Source organism: Mercenaria mercenaria, unplaced genomic scaffold, assembly GCF_021730395.1.
Source record: "Mercenaria mercenaria strain notata unplaced genomic scaffold, MADL_Memer_1 contig_3620, whole genome shotgun sequence".
Classification (NCBI taxonomy): Eukaryota; Metazoa; Mollusca; class Bivalvia; order Venerida; family Veneridae; genus Mercenaria; species Mercenaria mercenaria.
Genome location: NW_026461777.1, coordinates 16,636 through 37,369, shown reverse-complemented (window position 1 = coordinate 37,369; position 20,734 = coordinate 16,636). Strand labels below are relative to the sequence as shown.

Below are 20,734 nucleotides of genomic sequence, written 5' to 3'. Positions count from 1 at the left end.
ATTCTTTGTTTTTTTTAAAATGATTAAAATACCAGTACTTTTCATTTCAAGACTTAATAACATTATAATTATATAAAATTCTTTATAAACAACTGATCATGTGACTGAGCTTTTTGGTCCTATCTGAAGGTATATAGTAAAGCCATTTCAGCAAAAGAGTGATGCCATATTAGGCCATGTGTCCATAGTTATATGTCTTCTTTCTCAAATAACTGGTTATATGATATTGCACAATTAGGCCTGATGTTTTTCATTTCAGACCTATGGAAATGTCAGCAAAAAAACGGGTCCCTGTGTTACGTCATGCAACGGTAGCAAAAGAAAAGGTTAAATGCTTGTCATCTACCTTAAGCATTCTTTTTAGCTCGACTATTCGAAGAATAGTCTAGCTATTCTACTCACCCTGGCGTCGGCGTCGGCGTCGGCGTCACACCTTGGTTAAGTTTTGCATGCAAGTACATACAGCTATCATTTAAAGGCATATAGCTTTGAAACTTATTTATTCTTTTTCTAGGACAATTACCAACCTCACTGGGTCAAGTTCCATAACTCTAACATGTAATTTGAGCAAATTATGCCCCCTTTTGGACTTAGAAAATTTTGGTTAAAGTTTTACATGCAAGTTACTATCTCCAAAACTAATGCAGATATTGAATTGAAACTTCACATGTGTCTTTGGGGTTATAAAACTATTTGATAGCACCAAGTCCCATAACTCTGACCCTCATTTTGGCCAAATTATGCCCCCTTTTGGACTTAGAAAATTCTGGTTAAAGTTTTGCGTGCAAGTACATACAGCTATTACTAAAAGGCATATAGATTTGAAACTTATTTTTTCTTTTTCTAGATCAATTACCTACCTCACTGGGTCAAGTCCCATAACTCTGACATGTATTTTGAGCAAATTATGCCCCCTTTTGGACTTAGAAAATCCTGGTTAAAGTTTTACATGCAAGTTACTATCTCCAAAACTAATGCAGATATTGAATTGAAACTTTACATGTGTCTTCGGGGTTATAAAACTAGTTGATAGCACCAAGTCCCATAACTCTGACCTTCATTTTGGCCAAATTATGCCCCCTTTTGGACTTAGAAAATTCTGGTTAAAGTTTTGCGTGCAAGTACATACAGCTATTACTAAAAGGCATATAGATTTGAAACTTATTTTTCTTTTCTAGATCAATTACCTACCTCACTGGACAAGTCCCATAACTCTGACATGTATTTTGGGCAAATTATGCCCCCTTTTGGACTTAGAAAATCCTGGTTAAAGTTTTACATGCAAGTTACTATCCCCAAAAAACTAATATAGATATTAAATTGAAACTTCACATGTGTCTTCGGGGTTATAAAACTAGTTGATAGAATCAAGTCCCATAACTCTGACATGTATTTTGGGCAAATTATGCCCCCTTTTGGACTTAGAAAATTCTGGTTAAAGTTTTGCGTGCAAGTACATACAGCTATTACTAAAAGGCATATAGATTTGAAACTTATTTTTTCTTTTTCTAGATCAATTACCTACCTCACTGGGACAAGTCCCATAACTCTGACATGTATTTTGGGCAAATTAATGCCCCCTTTTGACTTAGAAAATCCTGGTTAAAGTTTTACATGCAAGTTTACTATCTCCAAAACTAATATAGATATTAAATTGAAACTTCACATGTGTCTTCGGGGTTATAAAACTAGTTGATAGAATCAAGTCCCATAACTCTGACATGTATTTTGGGCAAATTATGCCCCCTTTTGGACTTAGAAAATTCTGGTTAAAGTTTTGCGTGCAAGTACATACAGCTATTACCAAAAGGCATATAGCTTTGAATCTTATTTATTCCTTTTCTAGGTCAATTACCAGCCTCACTAGGTCAAGTTCCATAACTCTTAACATGTATTTTGAACAAATTATGCCCCCTTTTGGACTTAGAAAATTCTGGTTAAAGTTTACATGCAAGTTACTATCTCCAAAACTAATGCAGATATTGAATTTAAACCTAACATGTTTCTTCGGGGTTATAAAACTAGTTGATAGCATCAAGTCCCATAACTTTGATATGTATTTTGGTCAAATTATGTCCCCTTTCGAACTTAAACTCTTTTGATATTTAACATTTTGGGTAATAATTTCCTGCTTCTGTGACAATATTTCGAATAGTCGAGCTTGGCTGTCTTACGGACAGCTCTTGTTATAAGTTAAAATACTAAACCCAGGAACACTAGTTATGTTAACTGACAGTCATTACACCTATAAAAATAGTGTTAAAGTGTAATTTACTTTAAACTGATCAAATAAATGAGCTTTAAAGTAAATCATGTACTAATTATTTTTCTGTCGTCCTTTCCAAAAAATTTTTTTTCACCCTTGTTGAGAAACCTTAAGCTTGATGCAATGGTATACTATGTTAAATTTAAGAAATACACATTTTATATGAATTATCACCCAAATTGTATTTTCAGGTTAGACGTGATCCAAGATTTGATGATTTATCTGGAAAATTTTCCAGGACAAACACTTTATGAAAAATTACTCTTTTCTTAATGATGTTAAAAGTAAAGAGAAATTGGTAAGAATGAAAGAATTATATTCATTTTCTTTTTCCTAAAGTCATTTTCTTAGCTAGTTTGATTCACTTAATTTCATTTAAGTACATGTAACTGCACATATCTATTGTAATTACACATAACTGCAAGCAACTGCATCTAACTGCACGTAAATGTTAGTAGTCAAAATCTATAAAAACTTAAATGCAAACACCATTGAAACCAGCTGAGAGCTGACAAATTTATTTGTAGGATAAGCTTAGTAATGAAATCATTATAGACCCAACCTTCACAAGTTTTGAAATTTTTGAGACAGCCTAAAGTTTAGAAAATTTCATAGTTCAAGTTTTGCAGTAAATCTTGAGATATGTTTTCATTGGAATAAACATGTTTTGTAATTTGTATTAATAGCTTGTGCAGAAAAAGATGAAGAAGACCAAAGATGAAGACAAGAAGAAAGAACTGGCAAAATTGCTCAATAGAATGGTAAGTATTGCCCATGTCTTCAAACACAGAAACAGTAGAATACTTCAATTGAGCGGCACAATAAGAAAACCAGCATAGTGCATTTGCGACCAGCATGGATCCAGACCAGCCTGTGCATCCGTGCAGTCTGGTCAGGATCCATGCTGTTGGCTTTCAAAGCCTATTGCAATGAGAGAAACTGTTAGCGAACAGCATGGATCCTGACAAGACTGCACAGATGCGCAGGCTGGTCTGGGTCCATGCTGGTCGCAAATGCACTATGTTGGTTTTTTTAAACGGTGCGGCTCAATTGCTTATTCCCTATCATGGCGTATTATTAGTCCCCTACTGGTTGAAAACCAGTTTCGGGGACTATAGGAATGCACTTTCCGTCATTCCGTTCTTTCCGTCATTCTGTCATTCCGTCATTCGTCCGTCCGCAATTTCGTGTCCAGTCCATAACTCTGTCATCCATGAAGGGATTTTAATATTACTTGGCACAAATGTTCCCCATGATGAGACAACGTGTCATACGCAAAACCCGGACCCCTAGCTCAAAGGTGAAGGGCTTTTTTCCTGTCCGGTCCATAACTCTCCCATCCATGAAGAGATTTTAATATTACTTGGCACAAATGTTCCCCATGAGTAGACATGTCATGCGCAAAACCTGGACCCCTAGCTTAAAGGTCAAGGTCACAATTGGAGGTCAAAGGTCAACAAGGCTTTTTTCCTGTCCGGTCCATAACTCTCCCATCTATGAAGGGATTTTAATATTACTTTGCACAAATGTACCTCATAAAAGACGATGTGTCATGCACAACTTTCAGACCCCTAGCTCAAAGGTCAAGGTCACACTTAGCAGTCAATGTTTAACATAGCATGAACAGGGTCTGTTTCGTGTCCGGTCCATAACTCTGACATTCATTAAGGGATTTTAATATCACTTAGCACAAGTGTTCCCCATGATGAGACGACGTGTCATGCGCAAATTCCGGACCCCTAGCTAAAAGGGTCAAGGTCACAATTGGGGTCAAAGGTCAACAGAGTTTTTTTCCTGTCTCGTCCATAACTCTGCCATCCATGAAGGGATTTTAATATTATTTGGCACAAATGTGTCCCATGATGAGACGACATGTCATGCGCAACACCCAGTACCCTAGCTTAAAGGTCAAGGTCACACTGAGATCAAAGGTCAAGAGGATTTTTTTCCTGTCCGTCTATAACTTTGTCATGCAGAGCAGGATTTAGATATCAGTTGGCACAAATATTCCCCTGGATGAGACAACATGTCATGCGCAAGAACCAGGTCCCTAGGTCTAAGGTCAAGGTCATATTTAGAGGTCAAAGGTCAAATTCAAGAGTGACTTTGTACGGAACATTTCTTCTTCATGCATGGAGGGATTTTGATGTAACTTGGACCAAATGTTCACCACCATGAGGCACCCTATGTTTTAGAATTACGTCCCTTTGTTTTACTATAAATAGATTTTATTGTAACTTTTTTATTACTGGCGGTAGAGAAAAATCGAGACCACTTTTCTGGGGTACAGCATGCAGGTTACATCCAATTTTTAGGTGTATTTGACCTATCTCTACCTGGTAAAGAGTTTCTTGTGGACTTATATTATTATTTTATTTTTTTTTTTTTTAAAGATTAATTTCCCTTTGTTGTTACTATAAATAACTACATGATAACATTTTTATAATCAGCCAAAAAAATTCAATATGAAAACAACTGTGGGTTTTTATATATGCACATTTTAATCCAAGAGTGTTGTTATAACATATTGTATATGTAGTACAATATTGTTTACACATCATTGACAGATATCAGTTCATTATGTTATACTGCAGTAGAGAAAATTAGGTGCCTTCCAGTAGGGGAGTTTGTATTGCATGGCAATACTTCATTCACTTGTTAAAATGGGGGATGGTTAAATTATGATTTAATAGTGTTTGTCATAATAATAAGATATAATGATAATCAAAACTGATTTATTGAGACAACAGTTATAAGTTTTAAGAGTAATGCTTGTTTTATTTATTGTTTACAGCTATTATATATATAAAAAAAAATCAAGGCCAATTACATATTGGGTAAATATTCTGAAATATCAAAGATCTGTTCATATTATGATTTAGTTCCATTTTGAACAAAACTCCACCATAGCTTTCATACGACTTCTTGAATGAATTTCTAGCCTCTTCTTATCGTGCCAACCACAAATAGGTATCATCTTTTAAGGAGTGACACAAACTGCATCTATAGGGCATGAGTGTTTTGGTAAAGTTATTGTGTGAACACATCATCTGTTATTTGAGACATGCGGGTCCTGCTAAGCTAGCCTTAGGTGGGCTATTTTGAACAAAATTGTGAATATAAAGGCATTTTACGCAGATTTTATTTCATAAATTTTATATTTTCTTCTTTAAATAGAATCAACAGGAGCAGATAGAGCAGAAAAAGAGACATAGAATGGAAATGGAACAACAGTGGAAGGAGAAAGAGAAACAGTTGGTGAAAGATGGAAAGACACCTTACTTCCTAAAGAAATGTAAGTTACATAGAGACCAGTCTCACTACTCATTGATCAGATTGGTTGACTTTGAGCTCAGTCTTGAAATTGACTAATGGCAAAGCTGTATTTGGAGACTGGTCTTCAAACTAAAGTTTTATAATTTTGAGATTTCATGAGAGTTTCATTTTAATCTAAACTGCTACTCTTAAGTGGGATATTCCAGTCAGCATATACAAACAGTGGAAGATTCTTATATTACGTAAAAAGCAGATGACTAAATATGGCAAGCATATTGGGAAAAGTATGTCAATAAATTACTATATGCATATAATTTATTTACTGTTGTTAGAGTTTAATAAAAAAGATAATGTTTGCTACTTACATATTTCATACTTACTGATAGATATGACTTCATGAATACCATTATTTCATACATGTTCAATTACCAATCATATTGCAGCTGAAAAGAAGAAACTAGAGCTTGCAGAGAAATACAAGGAGTTACAGAAATCAGGGAAAGTGGATCAGTACATGAGTAAGAGACTGAAAAAGAATGCACAAAAGGAGAAGAAAAAGTTACCAGGAAGACATCAGAGATTTATGTGAAATAGTCATTATTCAATACATCATACATTCAGTTTTGAATTTTATTTTGTTTTTGGTGTCTTAGTGCTGTTTGATGGTGAACAATATACTTGCATTAAACTGTCAGTCTGTCAGTCACAAACTTCATTATAAACGCCCAAAAGGACATATTATGTGATGATGCTGGTGTCCATCCGTCCGTCTGTCAGCAATTTGGTGTCCACTCTGTAACTCTTAAACCTCTTGAAGGATTTAGAAGAAACTTGACACAAATGTTCACCACATCAAGGCAACGTGCAGAGCTCATTTTGTGATGGCTCGCTTCAAGGTCAAGGTCACACTTTGGGGTCAAAGGTCATATGAGCTTGTTTAGTGTCCGCTCTGTAACTCTTGAACTGCTTAAAGGATTTTAAAGAAACTTAGCACAAATGTTCACCACGTTAAGACGTGTAGAGTGCATGTTTCGGATGGCTTGCTTCAAGGTCAAGGTCACACTTAGAGGTCAAAGGTCATACTTTGGGAATATATTGCTCTGCAGATGGTTTGAATTTTGTTAAAACACAGAGGAAAGATTTAATTTAAAATTCTAGTACTGTTCACATGCTATTATGTTTGAAACCAGTGCTTTTGAAAAGTTAGAAGAAAGAAAAAAATATTTCTCCAGTCAAGGTTCAACTGGTTATATTAATGGCAATACTTAATGAATCTGTGGTACTGTTATTAGGCATTTGGGTCCTTCTAGTAGTAGTAGTAGTAGTAATAATAATAATATAAAACAGTAGTTCTCAAACTTTGTAATTTATTTCTGGAAAAAAGAACTGTTTTATTGGCAAATTTTAAGACATAGCCAATAATTGTCTTAGATTGCCAAACTTACACTCGGCATAGGGAACCACTCTTACAGAAACACACACCACCCTTAGGCCATATTTCCCTTTGACTTATCCAAACATTCTGCACACTAAGTCAGTAGAGTGGAAAAGAATAGTGTTCTGGAATATTGAGAACATTTGCAGACTGTTCTAAATAAAACCTGGTGCAGACAGAACAGTCACCTCATTAATATTTACAACACTGGAAAGAATGATTTTGGATCCTATTAACTACAGATAATCTAAATAAGGCTTGATGCTCGAGCAGAACAATGCACTCTTTTATTCCTTTGACAAGAAGAATGTAATGTGCCAGAATTAGATGTGCTGTTTTCAGCTGAAATTTTGATAAATTTCCTCCACCACTATGTTTACCGATATATGAATTTTTGCACATACAAAAATACTAAAAGCCTTTTTGTGATAAAATCCTCAGATATGTAACTATTGCAAAATCTGGTGACAAATAAATTTCCAAGTAAGAGTATTCAGGCCAAAACTCTTCTTAAAATACTGACATGTTTGTTATAACTGGTTTAGAAACAGTATACTTCTATCATTAAGATTTTCAAAATGCACAACCATATAACCATTAGCACGTGAAATGTTTTGAAAAGCCAATCCATGTTCTGTAATTTGAGCTGAAGTAATATTTTGAACAATGGCTAATGTCTTACTGTTTTTACAACTTTGTGTTCGGGTTGACAGTTTTATTACAAACATCTAGAGATGGATACCTATGCCATATCAGAGTCCATAGTCACAGAGTTGGTCAAAAATTAATCATCTCCCTTTTGAAAATATTGCCATTTGTGAAAATTCTAAATTTGTATGACATACCGGTAACTCATATAAATCAATATAACATAAGATTAAAGAAACAGATTGTATCAAACTTCCGGAAAAGCTTGTGAGCCTATCACCCCAAATATATGCATCATTTGGACTCTGTACTCTAACTAGCATTTCATCACCAACTTTCAGTTCAGTAACTATAGTAACAGAGCCCTGTTGTCTGCTAGCAGCAAACACACCAGCCAAAGGAACACCATTCTTCACAATATTTAATGAAATTTCTCTTTTGGTCATCACAGAAGCTGAAAACATATATATTCCTGGAGTTGGTGCAATAAACAATCCAGTAGATTGGTGGTATCCTCCGCCTACATTGAGTTTTACAGAGTCGAAGACAATAACTTGACCAACTGTTAGATGAGATACTGCGTAAGGCCAGCCTGTATTTGTGTCTATTGTGGCATGGAACGCTACAGTACCAGTACTGTAAGTGCCTGTTCGAAAAAATAAATCAGTTTATATTAGAGCTATCACTAGCATATTTTTTCTAAAATCAGTTTTGGGACTTTTTTAGCTCACCTGTCACAAAGTGACAAGGTGAGCTTTTGTGATCGCGCGGCGTCCGTCGTCCGTCGTCCGTCCGTGCGTGCGTGCGTCCGTCCGTCCGTAAACTTTTGCTTGTGACCACTCTAGAGGTCACATTTTTCATGGGATCTTTATGAAAGTTGGTCAGAATGTTCACCTTGATGATATCTAGGTCAAGTTCGAAACTGGGTCACGTGCCATCAAAAACTAGGTCAGTAGGTCTAAAAATAGAAAAACCTTGTGACCTCTCTAGAGGCCATATATTTCACAAGATCTTCATGAAAATTGGTCAGAATGTTCACCTTGATAATATCTAGGTCAAGTTCGAAACTGGGTCACGTGGGGTCAAAAACTAGGTCAGTAGGTCTAAAAATAGGAAAACCTTGTGACCTCTCTAGAGGCCATATTTTTCATGAGATCTTCATGAATATTGGTCAGAATGTTCACCTTGATGATATCTAGGTCAAGTTCGAAACTGGGTCACGTGGGGTCAAAAACTAGGTCATTAGATCTAAAAATAGAAAAACCTTGTGACCTCTCTAGAGGCCATATTTTTCAATGGATCTTCATGAAAATTGGTCAGAATGTTCAGCTTGATGATATCTAGGTCAAGTTCGAAACTGGGTCACGTGGGGTTAAAAAGTAGGTCAGTAGATCTAAAAATAGAAAAACCTTGTGACCTCTCTAGAGGCCATATTTTTCATGAGATCTTCATGAATATTGGTCAGAATGTTCACCTTGATGATATCTAGGTCAAGTTCGATACTGGGTCATGTAGGTTCAAAAACTAGGTCAGTCGGTCTAAAAATAGAAAAACCTTGTGACCTCTCTAGAGGCCATATTTCTCAATGGATCTTCATGAAAATTGGTCAGAATGTTCAGCTTGATGATATCTAGGTCAAGTTCAAAACTGGGTCACGTGCGGTCAAAAACTAGGTCAGTAGGTCTAAAAATAGAAAAACCTTGTGACCTCTCTAGAGGCCATATTTTTCAATGGATCTTCATGAAAATTGGTCAGAATGTTTACCTTGATGATATCTAAATCAGATTTGAAACTGGGTCACGTGGGGTTAAAAACTAGGTCAGTAGATCTAAAAATAGAAAAACCTTGTGACCTCTCTAGAGGCCATATTTTTCATGAGATCTTCATGAATATTGGTCAGATGTTCACCTTGATGATATCTAGGTCAGGTTCGAAACTGGGTCACGTGGGGTCAAAAACTAGGTCAGTAGGTCTAAAAATAGAAAAACCTTGTGACCTCTCTAGAGGCCATATTTCTCAATGGATCTTCATGAAAATTGGTGAGAATGTTCAGCTTGATGATATCTAGGTCAGGTTCATAACTGGGTCATGTGCGGTCAAAAACTAGGTCAGTAGGTCGAAAAATAGAAAAACCTTGTGACCTCTCTAGAGGCCATATTTTTCACGAGATCTTCATGAAAATTGGTGAGAATGTTCACCTTGATGATATCTAGGTCAAATTTAAAAGTGGGTCACGTGTCTTCAAAAACTAGGTCATTAGGTCAAATAATAGGAAAACCTTGTGACCTCTCTAGAGGCCATATTTTTCAATGGATCTTCATGAAAATTGGTGAGAATGTTTAGCTTGATGATATCTAGGTCAGGTTCATAACTGGGTCATGTGCGGTCAAAAACTAGGTCAGTAGGTCGAAAAATAGAAAAACCTTGTGACCTCTCTAGAGGCCATATTTTTCACAAGATCTTCATGAAAATTGGTGAGAATGTTCACCTTGATGATATCTAGGTCAAATTTAAAAGTGGGTCACGTGCCTTCAAAAACTAGGTCATTAGGTCAAATAATAGAAAAACCTTGTGACCTCTCTAGAGGCCATATTTTTCAAATGATCTTCATGGTCAGAATTTTTTATCTTGATGATATCTAGGTAACATGTGCTCAAAAACTAGGTCAGTATGTCAAATAATAGAAATAACGATGTCATACTCAGTTCAACACTGGGTCATGTGGGGATAGGTGAGCGATTCAGGACCATCATGGTCCTCTTGTTTGTCTTTGCGCTATAACTTCCAAAGGCAAGTGCCTATTTTCAAAAGACCGCTTAAATGTAACTACATCAATATGGCATGTCATATGAAAGACCTAACCTTATACTTTAAAGATAAAGGTAACACTTCTAGTTAAAGGTTAACAGGTTTGTTTCTTGTCTAAAACACTGCAACTCATCAAGGCATTTAAATATTCCTTGACTAAATGTTCCCCGTAACAAAATGTCGTGGGCAAGGCCCAGACCCCTTGAAGGTCAGTATCACATTTTGAGTTAAAAGTTTTAAGGTTTTCTGTGTGGTCAGTAACATTTCCATGCTTGGGTTTGATGTTTAAATAACATGGCACAAGTATCCACCAGAACAAGAAAATGGGTCATGTGCAACACCCAGGCCATTAGCTCAAAGATTAAGGTTACACATTAAAGTCAAAGGTTAATATGGTCTGTTTCATGTCTGCTCAATAACTCAGGAACTCGTCAAGGAATTATAATATTAGTTTATACTTGTATTTTCCTAAAACAAGGTTATAAGTGACACATAAAACAAATACCTCTACTTTTAAAGGTTAATGTCTCGGAGATGTAATTTCGCATTTTTAGCTGAATGTAATAGACGTATGGGGAGCTATTGCTACATGCCTGTCATTATCGTAGACCCTGTGTTAATGGTTCTCAACAAGCTCCTACATCTTTGACAAAACCAAATGAAACTTCACATATCCCTTTCCCAATAATGATCTTTTAACCAAAACACTTGCTGTCATTTTGATGAAATTATAATGTACCAAAGTTCTGCAACGATTTTTACAGGGTACTAGGCCTATTTTTCATTTCCAGCTACTTTAGGTCATACATTTAAAAGATAAAATTGCTTGATTCAAATGACTTTCAGAACATCTTAGTAGGCATACTAACAACATATTACAATAAAAAATTTTGAAAAAAATTTTTTTTTTAAAATTTTTAAAAAGGCCCAAAGTTATTTAAGGCCATTTTCCTGGGAAAAATTACATTTCTTCCCAAAAGATTTTACAGAATGATTAAAAACCGAATGAATTTTTACCCTGCCATCGTTGTAGCCCCTGTAAATAAAGAATAGTTTTTTCCTAGCCCTTTTACAGGGAATAAATCGAGAAAAATCGGGTTATGGATTTAGGGGTACCAACAATAAGTAAATCACAGTTTTTCCAGTTTTTCTCAAATCGATCCATACAAATAAGAGTAGCATTAACAATGAAAAAAAAGTAGAATAAAAAAAAGTAGTAATGAAACAAAGTTTATATTACTTAAAACACTCAATGTAAAACCATTCGCTCACCGGTTTTAAGAAATTTACTGTCAGAATACTTTCTGATTTTCCGTTTCCCATTTTTTTCCTATGTAGGCTGAACTTTGTTTTTTTCCCATCCCCTTTATTACTTCCGAGTTTGATTTCTCCACTTTTCAATCATTAAGAGCTTTGATTTTTTCATTTTTTTTTTCCCCAAGTTGATTTTGTTTCCCAAAACCCGTACCCCTTTCTTAAAGGGTTCTTGATAAGAAATCTCCGCCCCTTTCCTAATAATTTTACCCAACCCGAAATGACAAAATTTTGTGAAAGTTTTTAACACAGCATTCATCATCCCTTTTATAAAGCAGTCAAAATCCCTTTATTAACAACCCGGGAAAAACCTTATGCCCCTTTAAAAAATACATTCAGGATTTTTTTTAAATTGGGCTTTCAAGAGAACCTTATCCCCAAAAAATTTAGCATTCATTAAAATTTTTATTCGCTTTAAAGAAACCTTATCCCCCTTAAATAGCATTCGGATACCCTTAAATTTTAAATTCAGGATATTTTAAACCCAAAAAAAAATTTAAAAAAAGGGGGGGGGGGTTAAAAAAATTTTTTAAAAAAAAAAAAGGGGGGAATTTTAATTTTAAAATTTTTTCCTTTAACTTTTGGCCTTTCAGGATACCCTTTTACACACATTCGGGAATACCATTACATAACATGTAGAAATAAACTGTCACAAATTGGGACAAAAGCCCCCAAAACATCCAATTTTCTCCCAAAAATTTAAATCCAGAATGGGAAGGTATAATCTTTTTGGGTGACCTTGACCTGAAGACCCAGGTCATAAGCACGAAAACACCTCCTCAAAGGGTTATAAATTTATTTTAAAAATTATTTTTCAAACCCCTTAAGATTTGGCAATTTAAAAACAAGAAAACGAAAACAACCATTTTTAAATTTTACTTCTAAGTGTGACCTTGACCCGGGAGCTGGGGCCGGGGTCTTTCAAATGACACTTTCGACTCTTTTGGTTAACTTTTAAACCCCAAAAAGTTATTTCAAAACCCCCTTCATGAGGGCAGGGGTTATCCCGGGACATGAAACAGACCCTTTTTAACCTTTGACCTCTTATTTTGACCTTTGATCTTGGAACAGTGGTCTGGTCTTGCATACGAAAACATAGACCTCATTATGGTGAACTTTTAACCCAATTATTTAAAAGTCCCTGTATGGAGGGCAGATTACAGCCTGGACAAAAATTTTGCAAAAGACTGACGGACAGTGCGATTTTAATATGCCCATCTTCGGGGCAAAAAACTAGCTTTCGGGATACCCTTAAAAAAAAAAAATATTAAGGACCCCTCTTACATAGCATTAGGAAAAATGTCTTCAAAGCTTTCATTTAATTTTTTTTTGGGCCAGATAAAAATTTGGCCAGTCTGGAAAAAATCGGCGTATTTTTCAGATAAAATTTTTTACTTAGGGGTTTGTCCGACGGGAGTAAATTTAACAAATGAGGGAATTTAATCAAAATACCGTGACTTTTTTCCTTTGAGCATTTTCAAAATCTTTCAGTGAAACAATTAACTAAACTTTTGAAATCCCTTTAGGAATGGGTGTGCAAAACCCTCAAGTATAAGGACTCAAGTTTTTGAAACAGCTGAAACATCCTTCTATGCCCTTTTCCAAGTTTTTCAATTTACCCCCCTTTTAGGGCCCCCAAACAAAAATTTTTAAAAAGACTAAACCGAAAGGAAGATAGCGCGCCCGACTTTTTGATGCTGGTTTAGGGGAAAAATGGGCACATCTGAGGAAGTTTGGAGCGGGTCACTGATTTTTTAATGACCCCAAGGGGATAAAAGTTTTGGGAAACAAAAACCCTTTTTTGGGCAAAAAATTAAGTAAAAAAGAAAATAAAGATAAGTTATCAAAACTTTAAGTAAGAAAATTTCCCAAAGCAAAAAGGGGCAAAATTTTCATGAAAAATTGTTCAGGAGTGCCCACACCTTTTGCCCTACAAAGGGGGGTGATGATGTGTAAAAACAACTTTCAGTTTAAAATTAAATCAATTTATTAATAACTGAGATAAGTGAAATGCCCCAAAAATTTTTAACCCTGAAAATTCTAAGCCCAAAAGGGGGGAAAATTCATGAAATACGGGTGCTAGATTTTTATGGTCCTTGTGTTATATAAGGGTTAAAAAAAGGGGCGAACAACTTTTTTAAGTTTGAATAAAAACCTCTGAAATTACGAAAATATAGTGAAAATCATCAAATTAACCTTAAATTCAAAAAAAAAAGGGGCATTATTCTTAAAAAAATTGGTCCCCAATTTTGGGGCCTTGTGTCATATGTTTGGGGGTGAAAAGGGTGGTAAAATATTTTAATTTTGAATAAAACCCCCTTTTAGTAATAACTGAGTAGAGCAAACAACAAAAAGTTTCCATAAAATTTATAAGAAAAAAGGGGGAAATTCTTTAAAAATTGGTGAAAACATTTATGGCCCTTCTGCTATAAAAAGTGATTGAGATGTGGAAAAACCCTTTTTTCAAGTTTGAACAGAAGAGTTTTTTTTTTTGTAGAAAAGCGCATGTCCCCCCCAATGCACAATCGTTAGGAAAGACGCCCAATAGGGGGGAACAGGAGCGAAAGTAAAAAAGTCTTTGAGGGTTTGGCTGCAATGGGGATCATCAATTTTGGCATTTCCCAAATTTATCCCACAAATTTTTTCAACTTTTCTAAACCTAGGGTTCCCAATTTAATGAATTGGAAACAGTTTTCAATGTTCGGGGGCCCCTTTTGACCTTACCTAGATCGAGTGCCCCCCAAAATAAATAAGGGTCATCTACTCTGCATGCCCAAATCACCCTTTATTAATTTTTCAACTTTCGGAAATAAAAGTATTTTCCCAAGTTACGGGACGGAAAGACCTTTCTATGTCGGGCCCCTGTGACCTTGCCCCTTCCCTTTAAGTGACCCAAAAAATGTTAAGGTCATCTACACTTTAAGTTCCATCAATCTATGAAGTTTGAAGGTTCTAAGTCAAAGGGGGTTCTCAATTTACTGACGGAAAGGGGGTTTCCCTTTTTTTGTCTACTGAAAAACCTTAAGTTTAAAAAGATTGACCTTAAAAATTAAAAGGGGGTCATCTACTCTGCATGTCCCCAAAAAACCTATGAAGTTGCAACATTCTGGTCAAAAGGTTTTTAATTACTGAATGGGAAAAGGGTTTTTCCCTGTTAAAGGCCCCTGTGACCCCTTTAACTTTAATACGTGACCCCAAAATCAAAGGGTTTAAACTACATGTCCAAACCTCTTTGAAGTTTTAAAATTCGGGTCAAGGGGGTTTTTTCAAGTTTTTTGATTGGAAATTTGGTTTTTTTCCCTGTTCCCCGGGCCCCCGTGAAACCTTTACCCTTTAAAAAGAAATGGGCCCCCAAAATTTTATAGGGGCCTCTATCTGCAAAGATCAATCAACCTTTGAAGTTTTAACATTCTGGGTCGAAGTGGGTTTTCAAGTTATTGAAACCGGGAAAAGGGTTTTTCCCTGTTTCCCGGCCCCCCGTGACCTGACCTTTGGGTGGATGACCCCAAAAACAATAAGGGGGCGTCCCACTTTCCCTAACCCTGCCCCAAGAAGTTTGAAGGTTTTTAGGTTTAAATATTCTTCCGTTAAATTTATCGGAAAGAAAAAGTGAAAGGAAAACGGAAAAGGGCAAAAACAATATGTCTCCCCCCTGGGGGGGAACAAAATAAAATCCATTTAGTACTAACAAAGATAGAGTAAAAAAAAAAAAAAAAAAAGGGGCACCAAAACTTTTAAACCCGAAATTCTAAGTAAAAAAGAGCATAAATTTATTTAAAATTGGTTCCAAAAGTTTGGGCCTTGTGTCAAGATGTAAACAACTATTTTAAATAAGAATCAAATCCATTTTGTAAATTTTAAATGAGATAGAGGAAAGTGCACCAAAACTTTAACCCCGAAATTTTTAAGTCAAAAAGGGGGGAAATTCCAAAAAAAAAATTGGTGCAAGAGTTAAGGCCCTTGGCCATTTGGTGTGGGTTATCATGAGGGAAAAACTACTTCAAGTTTTAAAAAATCCATCAATAATTACAGGATAAAGAAAAGTGCATCAAAACTTTAACCAAATGCGGGGGCGGAAAAGGGCAACCATTTGCCGGGTGGAGTAAACACTCTCCAAACGGGGGTATTCCCTCTTATCTTTTCCCAGGGAACAGTTTTTGCTACACATGGGGAATTGGGCATTTATTTAAAAATACTATTTTGACTTAAAAAAGTATGACAAAATTTTTTAAATCTTTGGGAAAATTTTTGCGTAATATCAAAAATTGTCAAAAAAAATGACCCAATTACTTTCCAAAATAAAAGGGAGTGTTTTTTTAAATCTTGAGACAGCATGGAAAAAAAAACCCCCCTAGCACTCAAAAAAAGGGAAATGGTAGAAGCGTAATGGCAACGTTTAAAATTTGGTTCACCTGCCTTTACCTTCGAGTCACTGACCCTAAAACAAAAGACAATTCTTCCAGTGGGACTTTGACATTGGTAAAATTTGCTAATATGGAAACTTTTTGATGTGAACTCTGGAGCCAAAAAAAAAAAATCTCGGTGATGCTGAGGGATCTAGTAAAGTTTAAAACTTAAAATTTTTTTTTTAAACACATTTTCCCTTTTGTTTTAATGCTTAAACGAAAATTGATAAAAGAATAGATTGGGCCATGCCGGAAGTTTCAAAGCAAAAAGACCAGAAGATAAATATGTTAAAGGGGAAAAAAGAGATATCTCCTTTTTTGTTTTTTATTTTTTATAATTTCAAAAAGAACTGTAACCCCTATCTTGAATATTTTTTTAAATTTTCCCCCAATTTTTTAACTTAATTACTTTTCAAAAAGGGAAAATTTTAATGAAAGGGGACAAAACAAAATTTTAAATTTCAGGGTTAATTTTAAAAATTTTAATGTACTGCACCCTTTTTTTTCCCGCAAATCACTCCTTTTTTAAAAATCATGTACTACGTCTTCATTTTTTCAGCTTTTGAATGACACATCAGTAAATTTTAAAAAAACAAAGTGCAGGGAAATTTGCACAGAATGCCCATGAATTTCTAACAGGGAAAATACAATTTTAAAAAAAAAAAAAGTAAATTTTAAAAAAAGCCCTACTTAAAAAAATTTATCTTTTGTTTAAAATGTACCCAAAAAGTTTCCCCCTTTAGATTTTGTACGAAAAAACAGAAAATTTTATGAGAAATTTAATTTTTGCTAAACCCTATTAAAAGCAAGGGCCCAAAAACCGCCCAAAAAAAAAATCCTCATAAAATATTCAACCCCCTTAAAAAATTCAAATTCAATTTGGAAAAAAATAATTTTTAATTTTTGCTTTAAAATTAAAAACCCCACAACATTCTCAAAAAAATTTTAATTTCCAAAATTTTGACCCAAAAACGGAAAATATGCGCTTTTACAGTATCAAAGTTTCAAGATAACAGGTAATATAACCCAATGTACTTGCAAATGAAAATAAATTAAAAACCCTATTAAATGCTCTAAACTGATGTACATCTATAATGAAAACCCTTTTTTTCCATTTAAGATACGCACTGGTAACTTTTAATTTTCCCCCCCTTTTTAGCAGGGAAACTGCTAAAATATAAACCTTTAATAGAAAAGGGCCCTGTGTGGGTTCTACCGACCATGTTAAACCCAAAAACCAATTTTCAAAGGGCATTTTCACTGGAGGACTTTTTTTTTTACACTTTAAAGCAAAACGAAACAATTCTGAGGAAAGTGTCAATAATGCACAATGGTGCAGTTATTTGAGGAAATTGTCAATAATGTACATGTACAATGGTGCAGTTATTTGCATGACATTTACTGCAAAAGAGCAATTGCGTCGTCACTTCCTTCAAACTTTGTTGCTAATTATAAACATGCTAACCTGGAAAAAGCATTCATCTAGTAAATCCATGACATTGTGAGGAGGCTACATCTTAACATAGCTAAAATTAAGGTTTAGAATAATTCTGCTGAGCAATTCGAAGAAACTTTACATTTTATATGTAGCATGGGCAGTGCTGTAAAAAAAAAATCGAAAAAACTTCGATTGGGATGCAAGATTTTAGCTCAAATGGTCTATAATTAAAATTCAGAAAATGTTCAGATGGCTTTACCATGGCTACTATGACAAGAACTTCAGCTAGGTGTTTCTAGGACTTCCTATATAGTTTTTTTAACCTCTTCATTATCCGATTTTAGTTCTGATTGAAAAAATATCTAACATTATACAGAATACGACACTTGTGAATGTTTGTAAAACAGGCTAAGTGTGTGTATGTTTTTATCAAGACTATTAAAAATTGCTACTGATTATTCATATTGGCAACTCCTCTGTGATAATCATAATTTTAGTAATTTTTGGGTTTTGGAGGATGGTGCAAGATAAAAACACTCCAATCCTAGAAGCTTCTCTGAATATTTTGTTTGCCACATCACCCATAGACAAGACATAGTTCTGTTGTTCCTTACTGTTTTCATAAATATCTCCAAAATATCACACAAACTAAAACATAGCACTAAATATTTATTTAGCACAATACAGATACAGATATAGTTAATCAGAATTTCTATAAACACATACAAAACACAATCACTTTGTGCTACAATCGTAACAACTTTGATTTCCTAACTTCCTCTAATTCTATTTCAAACTGTTGAAGTCTTTCTTCTCTTTCCTCTAAAAATTCAGCATACTCTTCTGGGTCCAGAGATTTCACAACTTGGATGCCAACAGAATGAGCTGTCCCAATCACTTGTTTACACACATCTTGTAATGTATTTCCCCGGTTCTGTGGGTCTTGTATCTTTATCTTTGCTATTTCATAGACATGCTTTAAAGATATTTTGCCTGCTACATCATCTCCTGCAAATGCAAATAACAGTAAAAAAGTTATCGCTTTTCAAAATTTGTATTCCTTCCGGCAGTCATTTTTCACTACATATTTGTGCACACTACATAAAAGTTGTTATGACAGAATTCATCAAAATATTTGAAGGGACACTTGGAATTTTTATTTGTTTCAAAAATTGCTTGTAGGGATTTAAATTTTGGGTAGATAAATAGTTACCCACTAAAAGCAATATCACATTTCATTGTCGCACACTATTTCTAGGTTAATAGCTTTGTACATAAAACATTTTCTGCAGTGGAGATATTAGCCCTTATCCAGCTAAATTTCTAAAATAGATTGGTCCATCACTCAATTTGGACAGTATCAATTCATCAAAGGGGTGTTCACTGACAATTTTCTGACTGAATTGCGAACTGTGCATACCATAATCAACCTGCATGGATCGCAAGTTGATTTCAAAAGAAAAACTGCAAAGATACATAAATTATGCATACTTCCTATGGTTCCTTTTCTTGCACCAGCTGCCATCTTTAGAAAATATGATGTTGGAGGTTTATGTATAGTTATACTGATAGATCGATCTGGCTGCAATTATACAACAAAAGCTGTTTAAATTAAGGAATACATTTGTAACGTAAAAATAGCTCTTATGCTATGAAATATTGTTGTTAAACTCTCATTCAAAAGTAATGTATGTACAAAATACAATAATGATCTAATACTTAAAATCAGCTATCAGTTAACTATGTTATCCTTAGATAACTTTCAGACTTAAATTTCATCCAAGCTGATAAAACTAATTAAGCAAATCAGCTTCACATAGGTAGGTATTGGTATTCTCTAACATTCAGCTTCACATAGGTAGGTATTGGTATTCACTTACATTCAGCTTCACATAGGTAGGTATTGGTAGTCACTTACATTCAGCTTCACATAGGTAGGTATTGGTATTCACTTACATTCAGCTTCACATAGGTAGGTATTGGTATTCACTTACATTCAGCTTCACATAGGTAGGTATTGGTATTCACTTACATTCAGCACTTACATTCAGTTTCACATAGGTAGGTACTGGTATACACTTACATTCAGCACTTACATTCAGTTTCACATAGGTAGGTACTGGTATACACTTATATTCAGCTTCACATAGGTAGGTATTGGTATTCACTTACATTCAGCTTCACATAGGTAGGTATTGGTATACACTTACATTCAGTTTCACATAGGTAGGTACTGGTATTCACTTACATTCAGCTTCACATAGGTAGGTATTGGTATTCACTTACATTCAGTTTCACATAGGTAGGTATTGGTATTCACTTACATTCAGTTTCACATAGGTAGGTATTGGTATCCCTGGTTTTATGTCATTTGTTTGGTCATTGAACTGTTTGCAGAATGGTCCGATCTGTATTCCTCTCTGCAAGGTATAAAAAAAAAAATTTATAGATAAGCCTATAATACTTCACTATATATTCAGTGGGTAGTCAGTTTGCCTAATAGAATGTTAATCACAAATAGTCGTTACTAAAGCAGAGTAACCAGGTTTTAAAAATGTCTTGCTCAAAACAACATGCTCATTGTCAATGAGTTTCTATTATATATTACAGGTATGTACACTGTGAGTACTCAGCAACTTATTTCAGAAGATTCTCCCACTTTAGTACAAATGCCACAACAGATAAGCTACTATATCATCATTAAGACCTGATCCCTGTCTACCACTCTTTTAAAAATAACATAATGATTGTGATTATCTGCCATCCTTTGTCCAGATACAGAACTTTAAGCTCCGTAATGAACATGGATCAGGCAGTTGCACTGTTTTCCCTTGAGGTTATCTTTGGGGATTCATTTTGTGGTATAAGTCAAAACTACACAACTTTATGTTATGAGATTTGCAGACTCCCATAAACCACCCAGATAGCTTCATTCAACATTCCAACTGTTGTTTTGTTCCCACAGTGGTGTGGGGCAAATCAGTCAAAATCTGCGACATCAATCATTAAGCCAAAGAGGACCATATACACATTAATTATGAATTTATGATAGATATGATGTCTTAAGACCATTCAAACTTAAACTTGCAACCTCAGAAGAACGAATTTCAAATTGAATACATTCTTAAACCATTTGCTAACCT

The 20,734-nt window shown here is 34.8% G+C and overlaps 2 protein-coding genes across 2 annotated transcripts; one reads left to right on the top strand and one right to left on the bottom strand.

Moving 5' to 3' along the window:
- The first annotated feature begins 2,463 nt into the window (after nucleotides 1-2,463).
- Nucleotides 2,464-6,163, top strand: LOC128553241 (ribosomal RNA processing protein 36 homolog). The gene is made up of 4 exons (XM_053534367.1): nucleotides 2,464-2,564; nucleotides 2,953-3,027; nucleotides 5,444-5,561; nucleotides 5,986-6,163. Exons 1-4 carry the CDS (start codon nucleotides 2,517-2,519, stop codon nucleotides 6,129-6,131), a joined length of 387 nt encoding a protein of 128 aa, XP_053390342.1. The 5' UTR covers nucleotides 2,464-2,516; the 3' UTR covers nucleotides 6,132-6,163.
- A 12,084-nt stretch (nucleotides 6,164-18,247) lies between these two features.
- On the bottom strand, nucleotides 18,248-20,355 carry LOC128553242 (39S ribosomal protein L11, mitochondrial-like). The gene is made up of 4 exons (XM_053534368.1): nucleotides 20,299-20,355; nucleotides 19,916-20,011; nucleotides 19,083-19,173; nucleotides 18,248-18,599 (listed from the first exon to the last, which is right to left on the bottom strand). The coding sequence occupies exons 1-4, from the start codon at nucleotides 20,353-20,355 to the stop codon at nucleotides 18,337-18,339; spliced, it is 507 nt and encodes a 168-aa protein (XP_053390343.1). The 3' UTR covers nucleotides 18,248-18,336.
- Between the last annotated feature and the right edge of the window lie 379 nt (nucleotides 20,356-20,734).